This window comes from Denticeps clupeoides, chromosome 7 (genome assembly GCF_900700375.1).
Source record: "Denticeps clupeoides chromosome 7, fDenClu1.1, whole genome shotgun sequence".
Taxonomy (NCBI): domain Eukaryota; kingdom Metazoa; phylum Chordata; class Actinopteri; order Clupeiformes; family Denticipitidae; genus Denticeps; species Denticeps clupeoides.
In genome coordinates, this window is record NC_041713.1 from 9,063,631 (window position 1) to 9,077,870 (window position 14,240).

The 14,240-nt window shown below is 43.0% G+C and overlaps 1 protein-coding gene across 1 annotated transcript; it reads right to left on the reverse strand.

Moving 5' to 3' along the window:
• Positions 1-2,976: 2,976 nt before the first annotated feature.
• LOC114793412 (pyruvate dehydrogenase (acetyl-transferring) kinase isozyme 2, mitochondrial-like) lies at positions 2,977-8,766 on the reverse strand. Its single transcript, XM_028985151.1, has 11 exons — positions 8,587-8,766; positions 8,354-8,495; positions 6,437-6,508; positions 6,168-6,352; positions 5,449-5,538; positions 5,290-5,367; positions 5,120-5,196; positions 4,936-5,034; positions 4,361-4,471; positions 4,125-4,238; positions 2,977-4,041 (listed from the first exon to the last, which is right to left on the reverse strand). Exons 1-11 carry the CDS (start codon positions 8,702-8,704, stop codon positions 3,898-3,900), a joined length of 1,230 nt encoding a protein of 409 aa, XP_028840984.1. The 5' UTR covers positions 8,705-8,766; the 3' UTR covers positions 2,977-3,897.
• Between the last annotated feature and the right edge of the window lie 5,474 nt (positions 8,767-14,240).

A 14,240-nucleotide genomic window follows, 5' to 3' on the forward strand; every position in this document is an offset into this window, starting at 1 on the left:
CTGATGGCGAAATACAACATACAGTACAGGCCAAAAGTTTGGACACACGTTCACATTCAATGTGTTTTCATTATTTTCATGACCATTTACATTGGTAGTGGAGACCTGGCCTCCACAGTCAACGGAACCTGAACCCAATCGAGATGGTTTGGGGTGAGCTGGACCGCAGAGTGAAGACAAAGGGGCTGTTGGAAGACTGTTGGAAAACCATTTCAGGTGACGACCTCTTGAAGCTCATCTAGAGAATGGCAAGAGTATGCAAAGTGTGTGGCTATTTTGAATAAAATAGAATATAAAACATGTTTTCAGTAATTTCACCTTTTTTTGTTAAGTACATAACTCCACATGTGTTCATTCATAGTTTTGATGCCTTCAGTGAGAATCTACCAATGTAAATGGTCATGAAAATAAAGAAAACACATTGAATGAGAAGGTGTGTCCAAACTTTTGGCCGGTATTGTATAAAGGCACTACACAGTTGGGATCTTATATATGACTAATTAGGACAAATAAATTATATGCAGTGCAAACAATGTGCTTAGCCTATACAAAGTGTTGCATTGTAGATATGGAGCAGGCTGAAGTCATACTGCTGCCAGTGAAAGTTGTTAACAGTTCCTGTGCTGTCCCTTTAACTACTGATTGTAAGGCACTCTGGATAAGGGCGTCTGATAAATGCTGTAAAATTTAAATAACTAGCCAGGACTAACTAGGATGCAGTTTCCTACCCCTCTGTGTGTAAAGAAAAAATGACAAAGAAATTGTGAAATTTCATACACTTCATCTTCCTACTTAAAATCAGTCATATAAAATACCAATCATTTTTCACAATAATTTTATTTAAATGTCGATCTTGTTTTTTTAAGTGTTGGTTGTTTTGACCAGTGAATTGCAAGTTCTAAGTATATCCTCGATTAAGAGGCAAATGTTCACCTCTGGCCTACTACTGTAAGATGATTCTTAAAGGTCATATTTCTTTTACGGTGTCATGTGTTTTTGTTCCCTGCCACTCCTGGTAAACATTATACATGAGGGAGAGCTCTACAAGGATTGTCACAGATGTCACAGTTTAGGGACTCGTTGTCGGGGGCAAACATCGCACATGCCAGGGTGGGTGGCAGACAGGCATGCATGGCATTTGTCCTGCTGGAAACTTCCAGGAAATTTACATGGGGCCAAAAAGCGTGACGCAAAACCCCCTGACAGCACACCTTATTTTAGGGTCCGGTTCGTTCAGCACCTGATAATGACGCTTGTTTACTAGGACCAGTTGGAGAACAGCAAGGAACCCGTGCAGCAAGCATTACACCAGCATTCTGTTTTTTTCTTTCATCCATAAATGTTCCAGTGGAATCTGAACGGTTTTGTGAACTTCTTTGGCTTTTAGGGTTTGTTGTTTAATATTACATCAAATGATGACCGGACGTTTCGCGGGTCTATGCAAGACACAGTAACCAATCAAGTTAATTATCAGCAGGAATCTAACAGTAATGCCTGTGGAAGTCTTATAATGCACAGTGCTGAAAACACAGTGATCAGTGAAATTGTGAGAGTAAATGTGCAATTGAACACAACTCATGTACTGCTATGGTGGTGCAAAAATGCATCAACCCTGCAAATCGGTTTTGGTGAGCTGTAGGTTGGTAGTAAAGTTATAGCACTATTAGTTATTATGTTATTACCATTGCAGTGTGTCCTCAAAGGAACCCCCATTTAATATATCATGGAACTATGGTAACTGACTTCTAATTTTTCGTTTTTTAGGCAATTGGGAGCTTTTCCCCCCAAAACTCTGCTTGCCAGTCCTTGTTCGTGAGCAAACATTCAGCAACCATAATCATGCCAGAAGACATTAGTTTGTACTGTTTTACTTTCATGTCCTAATAATCATTTGCTCTATCTGCGTGTTGAATGAACAAACCTTGGCCTAGACCAATGGCACCATCCCAGGTCTGTCCCTTACCCCCCCTCATGTTTGACCCATTGGCACAGGAGCCACAGGTTAATTTGTCCTGGTGCTTCCTGTCTCCGGTAACGTGGGTAGCTTACATAAGGTGTGCGTCAGTCTCCATCCATGGCCCGCATGGCTGTACCCTCTTATCTCGCTGAGGCGTGTCTGCCAGTATACAGCCCTGATTTATGGGCATGAAATTCAGTGCTCCCTGGTGGGCCAAAGTCCCTTCACCCCCTGGCACCACCACGTACACGAAGCACTAAAATAGCAATTGGAAAAAAATACAACACAAATAGCCTTGTCTTCATTGCACTCTCAGTTGTTTGTGTCATCATTTCTGAATTCAATGAATGATGCACAATTTGGGCCTCTCATCACACTGAACTTTTTATTTTATTAAAGCTCTTGTTATTTACCACCCACACAATGGCCAGAAGTGGAGTCATAAACCGACAATAACCTTCCTTATCTCTGTTGTTTATGTGGTCTGTTATGATATTGATAATCCTTGATCCATTATTGATGTCCCGCCTTGACGTCCACATACAGTATTCAACTTTCTGTTGACTTCGCTGGCATCGTGTGAACTATTGAATGTAATTTAGGCACAACAGCTTTTACATTTCCACGTTTTGTCCACTGCTTTTAGTAATAATTTAACTGCACATTGTCTAACGTACACATCCTTACATCAGTTTTGTGGGACTAATTTCAATAAACCTTCAATAATGTTTACGACCTCTATTAGTCACGTATGAGCTATATCTGTCAGATTAGTCACAGGGTCTGGCTCAGATGTGCCCAATAATAACCCTGGAGTCACTTCTGCTTTGTGAAATGAATTTGTGCACACTGGATTCTTTCATTATTGTTAATGTCTCAGAATTTCATGTTCACTTTCGCTATTAACCCACCATGTTACATTCAGTAATGAAAGTTTACTGACAGAAATCTGAAACGCATAGCAAATAATATATAACACTTAATATGAGTGTTCAAGTAAAAGGAACTGCAGGGAGACCTTTACAATTTCATTTGTTTATTGTATAAAAATATAGTATTTCTTAATTTTCAAGCCATATTACAAACCAAAGAGTCATTTATACAAAAATGTGAAAACTAACATTGGACCCACTGAGATTCTCTTATTTCCACCAGTAGGCAGAGCAAAATCTTTGTCGGGCAAACGCAAAGGGGCCACAATTTATTGTTTTTAATCATAATTTAAAGACTGAATTTGCAGTCTTTGTTCCCTTCTTACTTTCTCCACCCACCTCTAATAAAAGCAAAAGTGGGTGCAACAGGTCTAAAGTTTGTATAGGTTAAGATCTTTGACTAAAGCTGTGATTGTTTTTGGACAAAACAGACACTTTGCCCCCTTGGTGAACCCTTTTCCTAACACATCAGGACGTCCCATGATCCTCAGACTATATAATCCTCTCATACTATATAAATGAAGTAACACGTTATCTTCTGACCATGCTCTTATTCACCAAACACATGGATGCATCAGGGCTACACACTTTCTCTAAACACACACATAGTGATGGGATAGTCTTACATCTGAAATCCCATCTTCTTTCAGCTTTCCATGCTCCGTCACTCCGACCATCTCCACCAACTGCAGGTTAATTAGTAGGGTCTAATCTAGCAAGTGCTTTAGCTTTCACTCCTCTCTTCAAGAACAACGACTTGGCTGGTTCAGGCCATGCAGGTGGATTGAGGGTTTCGGCCCTCTGAAAAACTGGCTAAATGATCACAACATCTACGTGAGCAACACACACTTGGAGGGGGTCCACCGTCCTTCATGCTCTTCATTATACCACTTAAGGCTTCCAGCAAGGCTAGTCTCCTGAGTTTAAATCAGAAGTAGGTCCCATCTCCATCTTGCCCCTTTGTTCCCGGGCTTGGTGCCATGTCATTTTGGCAGGGTAGGTGCACCATCACTTTGCAACCCGATACACAGCCAGGTCCAGAGGCTCTTTGCTGGGGACACACCAGTCGTCAGCCTCCTGACTAACTCTGTAGTGACGCAGGGCGGTCTTGTTGAACACCGGCAATTTTTCCACTGAGTCAGTGGACAGAGCCTGATAAGGAGGAGGTCAGAGGTTAAAGGTGGCATCTTGACCATCACACTGACCAGTCTTTAGTACGTGGTACAGCAACATACCTTCAGGTGAATTACAGCATCCGTGCCATGGCCCTCAACAGGGTACAACTGCAGGTCTCCCTGGAAGTACTGGGCATACAGGCGAGAGATAGGGAGCCCATAGCCAAATCCAGCCTATGGTAAGACAAAAGCATTATGAAATAAAACTAATCCTGTCACCTATAACCCCAACACCACCAGAACAAGTGGATTAAGGTCATTATTTTAAGAACAGGCGTGTGAGATTTTACACTCACCAGAGGGGCTCGCTGGTGGTTGCCTATTGTGGGTCTGGGGGCTGTCGAATACATGTAACTGAAGAGTCTCTCGATCTTCCTGAATGGGACACCACCACCCCTATCACTCAGCTGCAAAAAAAAACGGTGGGAAATAACAGGGTTAGGTTAAACAATCAGGGGAACAAATGATCAGAACTAGTGCCCTTAAGTCCCAAATTGAGATACTGAGATTGACTAAGTGCATTAAAAACAGCAGCATCCATGTGACAGAGTTTCTTCGGAGAGTTACTCAGACTCTGCCTCACATTCTCCAACTGGAGCAAAGGTCACTGGCACCAAGCTGTTACTAATTATGGTTGTACGTTCTGACTCAATCTGATTAATACGAGCTGGGATTAACACTTCAGCACAGATTGATGGTGTTTAATTGCACATTATGTAAGACAACGATCGCGATATAGGCCAAAAGAACAATGGCGGTGACAGGAGGTGGCATGTCACGCACCAGAGTGCATCATTTCAGTGAATGAGTCTTAATATATTTGTTGGTGCTTTGGAAATGAGGTTGTGACCAATGGGATGGGGTTACTTACCTTAATCGTAAGATCTTCTCCACCGAGGGCCACCAAAATTTTAACTGGAGGAAGTGTCTTGCTGGATTCATGGTTCTCAATAGTAGCTCTCATTGCATTCTAAAGGTGTGAAAAAATGTTTAAATGTTATGTCTCAGATGTTTTCTTGGTATAAAACCGCTGCGAAAAATGACCGTTTTCTTACCTTGAACAGCTCAAAAAGCATGTGGTACAAATGAGAAGGAACATAGGATATTTGAATGGACTGATTCTGGCTGTTGGCTGTAGAACAAAAACCATGATTAGTTTTGCATACTAATGTTGAGGAACGCTTAACTAAAAGCAGTAAACACAGCAGGTTTGTGGGCCACTTACCATTGATTTCCCTCAGCTCAAGCTCAGGCGCTCCCAGGTAGTACTGCTCACAGAGCATCTTGGCGCTCTCGTACGCATCTGCAGAACAGTCGGACTGTGAGTGTCACGACAAGCAAAAGCCTGGACGGAGGAGTCGCACGCGTCGCCACGCTCGCTTACCTCGAATCACCTCTGGGACGTCACAAAGGGAGTCGATGCAGCCAATGACACTAGGATGAGCTGGGTTTGTGGTCCCGCCAAATATCAGTGCTGCAAGCGCAAGAGAAACCATGAGCGGGGGCGGGGTGTGGCTGCCCGAGGTACGTTGGGTCTGTCAGCACCCCGGGTGATTAATTCACCCAAGTCCAGGCTGGCCTGGCTGTCTGTCTGGCCTCCGTGATGAATAGTGTTACGCCACTATTTGTTTGTGGGGGGGGAAAACAAGTCTAAAGATCAGCACTGCTTCTCTGTGCTGACAGATGCATTGGATGCAAGCGGGGCGAGCGTTGAGGGGGGAGGCGTCCCTCTCGGCTACACTGGTCTAAAGGTGCAAAAGCACTAAACCAATAAACCCAGATAGGCCATATTAATGCAGCGTCTTCTACGAAAATCAAACAAGCTGCATAAGAAGGCTGTTAGTCACTGAATGTGCATGACCGAAACAGTACTACAAACCATACTACAAAAAAATTGCTTTTTGCATTGCTTTCTGTTCAAGGGTTCCAGTCATTTGTGATTTATTTCCAGTCGTGCAGTAAAAAAACAACCTTAGGTGACTAAACCAAACAGGTGGTAATAGCCTATGAGTGTCTCCAGGGGGACTGTCCCTGAAACTACTGATTGTAAGTCCTTCTGGATAAGGGCGTCTGTTAAGTGCCATAAATGTAAATGTAACTCACTGTGTTGGTTGATGAGCATCCGAATGGAGATGCGGCTCATGTAGAAACGGTCCAGGAAGTACTGGATGTTCTGGTTGGTAACAGGATCGTGCCCAAAGGCCTCTTTATATTCAATCACCCCCTGGGCCATGGTGGGCACAACATCATTGTGCCTGTTTCTGATGGTCACCAAAGCGTCGGAAAACCTTGAGTGAAGATGGACAACACCACATGATCAAAGTGCAACCACATGACACTGTGCGTTAAAATACAGGTAAAACCCAACTCACTCTTCTAAAGCAGTGTGGTCTTCTGGTCTTTTGTCAAGGAATTCCATAATCTCCAACAAGCTTTGGATGTACCTATAAATAAAAATAGGCAATAGGTTAGCCAGGCCGGCAGGGGTATCACGAGCGGGTTGCTTTTTCAGTGGAACCTTTCCAGCATTTCAGACTATGCCACTCAACGCCGGTGGCACCAGCTCAGTCACCCCTCTACCTTTCCCCTACATCGGACGAATCTGATCACCTGATGCTCTCACCCCAGCCAGGCACGCCAGTGAAAAAAGGCCAACTCGACCATCGGTGAGTAGTAGTGCCGCACGAGGGCCGACATTTAATGTGTGCCAGCAAACAGCATGGCCTATCCGAGGGACGGGGGAACTTATTAGCACCTTACAGCATGTACATCTAATATAGATCTTAAATCAAAATGTATGTTAATTTTTTACTAGTTCCTATAAACGCTGCCATTTTTTCCATGCAGGGACTACAAGCTGCCTGTGGTAAAGGCCATAATCACATGCTTATAGACTGACCACAGCACGAAAACGTTCTACCGTGTCCTTTCCAAGTAAACAGCGTACTTCCAAGAACTGTGGAGCCTGGCCCTATTCCAAAAACTCCCTTTTGGGGTACAGAGGAAAAACAAGCCTTCACTGCAGCGTCACGGGATCCACTGTTTTTTAAATAAAAATAAAATAGACATAAATGAACAATAAAAATCCGTACTGATGATTATTAATTGTTTTGTTTTATCGTGTCAATCGTTTTCACCGATCACATTCTCAAGACTCGCGTGATTCATAATGAAACGATCAAAATAATAAACAATAAAAAAAACACTTCTTTCTATTCCTAGAAGTCGGTTGTGTAACGTGGTGGAGAGTTTACGCGGAGGACGTCACCCCTCCCGGATAGAACTCCGCGTTCCTCCAGGCGTCCGGCTGGAAAACAAGTCGCGGGGACGCGCGTCTCGGGTTTCGGGAAGCGCGGCCACGTGCGCGAGTAAACAACTTTGGGGAACTTTCGGGCTCCGTGGGATATTTGCGCGGCAGCACGTCGGAATTCCGCAGCCAACGGCAATGGCTTCAGATGCACACACAAAAAAAGGTTTATAATACACGAATAAGCATGCAACGTTTTCCACGCGTTCCTTCTATATGCGTGTATAAAAGCGCACGCAACCCTTCGAAAACAAGCGTGGGGGCGGGGAACTAGGACAAAGTTCAGTTACGTCACCGCGACACACTTTTACATTTACAGCATTTATCAGACGCCCTTATCCTGGGACAGTCCCCCCCCCCCCTGGAGCAACTTTGGGTTAAGTGTCTTGCTCAGGGACACAATGGTAGTAAGCGGGATTTGAACCTGGGTCTTCTGGTTCAAGTGTGTTACCCACTAGGCTACTACCACCCTGCTACATTACTGAGACCCCCGGACCCCCCTCAACTCATCACATTTAAAACGCCACTGCATCTCAACATTCTTTACTGTGTATTCTGCTGTATTATCTGTAAAATTGTGTATTCTATTGTATTATGTGTAATATTGTGTACTCTATTGTATTATGTGTAATATTGTGTACTCTAGTGTATTATGTGTATTATTGTGTATTCTATTGTATTATGTGTAATGTTGCATATTCTAGTGTATTATTGTGTATTCTATTGTATTATGTGTATTATTGTGTATTCTATTGAATTATGTGTAATATTGTGTCTTCTATTGTATTGTACTGGCTTAGTTGAGAGGCCAAATGGGTGGTAGAAGCCTACCACTACCACTGTGTCCCTGAGCAAGACACTTAACCCTAAGTGTCTCCAGCGGGGCTGTCCCTGTAACTACTGATTGTAAGTTGCGTCTGCTAAATGATGTAAATGTAAATCTAATTCCTTGTGTGCGTGTGAGCGTGTGTGCTCTGATTACCAGCTCTGGACGAGCTGCACCGATGGGGTGGACAGCAGCCGGTCGGGGAGGAGGTTGATCTCCTTCATGATGTTAGACAGTCGGACCGGGAGCTCCTGTCTGAGGAAGACGAACGAGGTCTTCTCGCAGGCGTTGGTGGAACCTGTGAGCCACGTACAGGAATGTAATGCGCTTTTATTATTCTCCATAACTCTGCCTGCATAAAAAAAAACGCCATAGAATGGCATACTCACCAAAATCCAAGAACTGCTTCATTGATAAAGGCGATGGGGAGAATTTGGAGAAGTGATCTATGTGCTTTGGCACGTTTGCCAAAGCGGCGTTCTTCATCAGAAATCTTACGAACTTCATTTTCTGCAAGTCTGATAGCTTCGCTCAGGCGCACAGAGCGGATCTGCAGACTCGGGTGTCGGACGGTGGCCTAAAACTGACCTCGGCCGCGCCGGGAACGCCCACTCTGGCGCGTCAGCGGCGCGCCTGTCCAATCAGAAGCGCCCGTGCGCTCGCGGCGTCTGTTGCGGGAGTTGATGTCACGTGTGTTGCGCCCTGAACGGCATGGAACAGTTCGGCAGCAACAACACCGCAACGAGGTCGCGTACGAAAGTGGCACCGATTTTTTTTTTTTTTTTATCAGAACGAGGTCGTCGTTTCGTTTCAGAACGAAAACGTCTCAAGGATTTGATTTTTGCCCGTTTAACTAATGTTGAAAAAAAAAAAAAAACAGGGCTGCTGAAGTCAGGGCTTCACTAAGAAACCATGGCAGGAAGGAAGGTCAAAAGTGTTACGAACGATAGTGAAAAATTCATAGGTTCATATTATAGGAGAGAAATGGAATTAAGTGCAAGTGTATATAAATGACAAAATTACTGCTTTAAGACATCTGTACGACACTTTGAACATTAGATGACGTCGTCAAACCGGTGGTTACATCATTTTAGTAATTTCATAATGCAATCATGTCAGAACAAGTGCTAACAGTACAAACTTTGTTTGAGTGAAGCAAGCTGATTGGACGGTGCCGATCTGGCACCCTCGATTCGTGTGCAGCCACAGACTGCCCGACACTGACGAAGATCTCGAGGCAAATTATTATTAAAGTACTGTCACCTACTTGGATCCCATCCTGGAAAATTTGCCGCTCTGCTACACTGATTCCGTTATCAGCAGAGTGTATTAAGGACTGTGTTTATTGCAATATGGTGGCAGTGAGAGGCAGGGCATGAGAGAGGGAGTCAAGGTTGCTTTTCCTCAAATCTCTGTCTACCTTGCGTAGGCTTCCTTGCATGTTTTGGAGTACCAGCTCTTTTGAATGCTTCTTGAAGCAAGTATGAACACACATGCGGTAGGACTGAAGCAGAAGCTCGCAATTATGTAACTGTGGGCCGCGGCCCCTCCGGTGCTCAGGGCCGCACTGTAAGCACATTCGGCTCTCTGCCAGTGACTTCTCTGTGATCCTGTCCAGACGGGTGATGGATGACTTGTTGCTTTACAACAGCGGAGCACAATCCACTCCCTTCCTCAACAAATCTGGCTCATTCCTGCCAGAGCCTGAGATTTCCACACATGCAGCATATCTCGCCTGGTGCACGAAAAACAAAAAGCATTTCGACATTTCAAGCGAGTGTCAGAGGGACCCGTCTTTGTAGAGATGAACCCACCACAGATTCGACCTCATACTTCACATAAAGTGTGGAGGTCTGGGTTTTACACTGTTGACAGTAGTGAAAAGATACTGGTGACAACTGCTGAGATTGGCTGCACATTCTGCATAGATGGTCTGTCTGCCTGGTCTGCTGGTGTAGGACCTTACATACACGAATAACAACTCACACACAAAACGTTCTTGCATTTCTTAGTGTATTGGCCTCAGACCTCCAAGTGACTTGCTCTATGTGTTTGGTGTTGGCCTGGTTCAGTGTCATGCTAACACTCCTTTTTAGTGAAGTGAATAAATGAAGGTTTAGTAAGTGGAGGTTTAGTAAGGTTTTAGTAAGTATTTACAAGTGGGGGGTCAGTAATTCAAGGGTGTAAATGTGATTTAGTAACGAAGCGAGTTAACAATTAACCAATCGAGGCAAAGTAAAGCATATTTACACGATCAGCAAACCCCGGAGGACATGTCATTGTGATCATTGCCCTCAACTGACAGTGAACTGTGCTGTTGGACCATAATCCCCCCTGAATCTGTGTTTGTCATGGCAGTGAAGAGCGCCTTAAAGAGATAAAAGGATAAAACAGTTTGTGATGGCAATAGATGAGTCAAGTGCAAAAGGTCTGAGGCAAATTGTTTTACATAAAACATTTAATCCTTCTCATCCACTTGGGTGAAAAAGCTTCAGGACAGTGCACAGATGCTAATATTTATGATAAAACAGTAACTGTACATGAACAGTAACTACACATGAACTTTCAGCAGGCCCCTGTTATTATAAAGTTTTTTTATTCCTTTGATGTGCACATAGCTAAATTCATCGTTCATCAATTCCTTCCTAATTTATATTTTCAGAAATGTGTCTGCCTGAAATGTGTCATGTATGTTGCATGATCGCATTCATGACCGATCGTAGGCAACAACATAACATATTTGCATATTTATCTGTAAAGCAGTACTGGGCATTTCATTAATCTGTTCTGTCTCAGCTCTGCTAATTGCCATCTACACTCCACTGACTGATTACATTGTCTGTGAGCTTTGAACAGGACACCTTTACATTTATAGAAGCTCCTCAAAAAGAATGAGGTGAAGGAATATTTTTTTCCCTGTTTAATTATTATGAATAAATAATTGTACATTTTATATTGTGGATGTGTATTGTAGTCTGAGACATTGGACGGGTGTCAGTGAAATTTCCTGGTAATTTTAAAAGAAAGAAAATTGACATGTTTACTGAACTGTAAGATAGATTTGTTGCCTGATAATATGATGGTGCATATTGTGATAATCTACACAAGACCACAATTAAGCTAGGTAAACATATGTAGGTGAGCTACTTACCTCTGACACTGACAATGAGATGCACGGATGTTTGTTTAAAGGTTGTTTCAGAGGTCACATGAAGTATATTGTGAACTCACAATGATTTTGGAAGGCACAATTTTTTTAATTATGATAATAATAACTCACAAAACCTTGCGCACACAAGGTCTGAGCCATGATTTGTACGCATAACCTTGGAGAGGTCAAGTCACTACCAGCTGAACTGCAGTAATAAAGACTTTATTAAAACAGTCAGTGACAAATAATTCTTGAATTGAATGCATGTGTACAAACAGGAAATTAAAACATTATTATTATGTTTATGATGATGATTATTAGTAGTAATATTGTAACTGTTATTAGTAGTTGTAAGAATATTTTCCACAATTTACTGTGCTGATTGTGAGCTGCTCTTAAATGATTTCATGGCTCCCTCTAGTGATGAAAATTGGCCACAACACAGCCAGAACTAGCGTCATGCAAAAACTTTTATAAATGTGACCAGAGGGCGTTTTACACCTTTCTACGTCCGTCATTACTTCCATCAATTTATTACAGTCTACTACAGGCTAGGAAGCAAACAGAATGCACAACATGTCTGTACATCATTTTAGTTTAAGGGTTAGCCCATTCGGGGCAGTGGTGGCCTACTGAGGTGCCACTGAGGTGGCACTAAGCAAAGCACCGTCCCCACAAACTGCTCCCCGGGCACCTGTCATGGCTGCCCACTGCTTACTCAGGGTGATGGGTTAAATGCAGAGGACAAATTTCACTGTGAGCACCGTGTGCTGTGCTGCTGTGTATCACAAGTGACAATCACTTCACTTTATTCACGTTATCTTTTTTTTACAACACACCTGTCTCCAATATACTTTTACTAAGTCTTACGTCCCGTCTAGGTCAGCGGGTAAGGCATAGTGTTAACTTCCTTTAAAACTCTAACAGCAAAGTTTTGCAATTGAATCCAATCCAATCCCATCTATTTTATTTTATTTATAAAGCACATTTAAAACATACACTCATACACTGTACACTCATAAAATAAAAAGCATAAAACAATAATCAAAATTAATAAAAAAATTTTTTTTAAAGCAGTCAAAGATACTTCCTATCCATAAAACCGATTGTTCAATGATCAGTAAACGCCAGTGAGAATAGGTGGGTTTTCAAAAGTGACTTAAAAATAGGAAGGGAAGAAACCTGTCTGATATTTAAAGGCAGCTCATTCCGATGCTTAGGAGCCACAACTCCTCAGAGCTTTAACCTCGATTCTGGGACAACTAATGTGTGCTGGCCTGCAGACCTTTGTGGTCATGAGGCTGAAGTATCTTGGAGAGGTGGGGTGGAGCAAGACCATTTTAAACATGTACAGGTTAAAAGCAGGATTTTAAAATCGATTATAAAACGCACAGGGAGCCAGTGAAGGGAAGACAGAACGGGTGTGATGTGTTGGTACCTGCCTGTAGAAGTTTTAACGCGTGCCGCAGCATTTTGCAGGAGGCGAAATAAGGCAGACGGTCTTACTCCTGCATAAAGAGAATTGCGGTAATCAAGACGTGTTGTAATCAATGCATGTATGACTAAGTCATGCCTTTTTAAAATAGCTTTTAAGCCGTAGCTGAAAAAAAGCTTTTTTTGTACCACCAAGTTGATCTGACTGTCCATTTTTAAGACACGGTGGTGGCCTAGCGGTTTAGGGAGCGTCCCCGTAATCAGAAGGTTGCCGGTGTGAATCCTGAGCCGCCGAGGTGCCACTAAGCCAAGCACCGTCCCGGACACCTGTCACGGCTGTCCACTGCTCACCAAGGGTGATGGTTAAAAGCAGAGGACACATTTCATTGTGTCTTGACCCCGTTGGTGATAAATGGGCTCAGTGGACCAAGATTTAAATGTGGCAGGCTTGCGGTGTCAGAGGGTCGGAAGGAAATAACCTCCGATTTATTCTCATTAAAACCTACCATTCCTTTTTGTCCTTGAGATACTCTAATAATGGTTGGGACCTCATACTGTAGAGGACACGTAATCGTCAACTGCAACACAGAAGGACCTGTCGGTGATATACGAACGGTGCTCCAGGCGAGGAATCGACAGACTGTGATCAACATCATCGAAAGCAGCAGTTAGGTCTGAAAGCACAAGGATTACAAAACTGCCAGAATCATTTGCTGAAAGAACCTTGTTAAAGGAGAGCAGTTTCAGTCCTTCAGCTCTGGCTTTAGGAAAATCTCTCTCACCCCGTAATTTTTCGCTCAATTGTACCATCAAGGCATTATTTTGAGCGGCTATCACAGGACACAGTGGCGCCAGACATGCCGTGTGTGCCGTGTGTCCGCTATGATAAAAGCTAAATTAACAAACACGAGTGTTGCAAACACAGACTGCTGTCAATCACCTTCAGTTCCTCTGTCAGTAGAAACTGGCCTTTAGATGAGCAAAAAAACCGAATGAAATCACACGCGTGTTATGTATTGTTTTTCACATGACTCATTAACGTTGCCGGTTGCCAACAGATCTCAGGAGCGCAGGGTCTGCCGTATTTGGACACTGTGAACGTGCATGGTGTGGAAGTTCGGTTAAAACATGCCAGGAGCCTGCTGATGCCGTCTTCTGTTAATAGAGGGCAAGACGTTTCCCAGCACTTCCGAAGCAGCACATTAGATCTCTTTTCTCTGTTTTTAATTGGCTCTATGCTCATGAGTAAATAAATGACATAAATCAATTTATTAATGTGTGCTCGTAACCTACAAAAACAGGACTCTTAAAACAAACGAATTATCATTAAAATATTTGGTTATATATACGTTATATTTTATTGTTCCATATCTGAATCTGAAGCAGCCCATCTGAAGGCAGTCAGCCATTATGTTCAGACATGAACAAAACACAATAAATTGCTGGATTGAAACATTT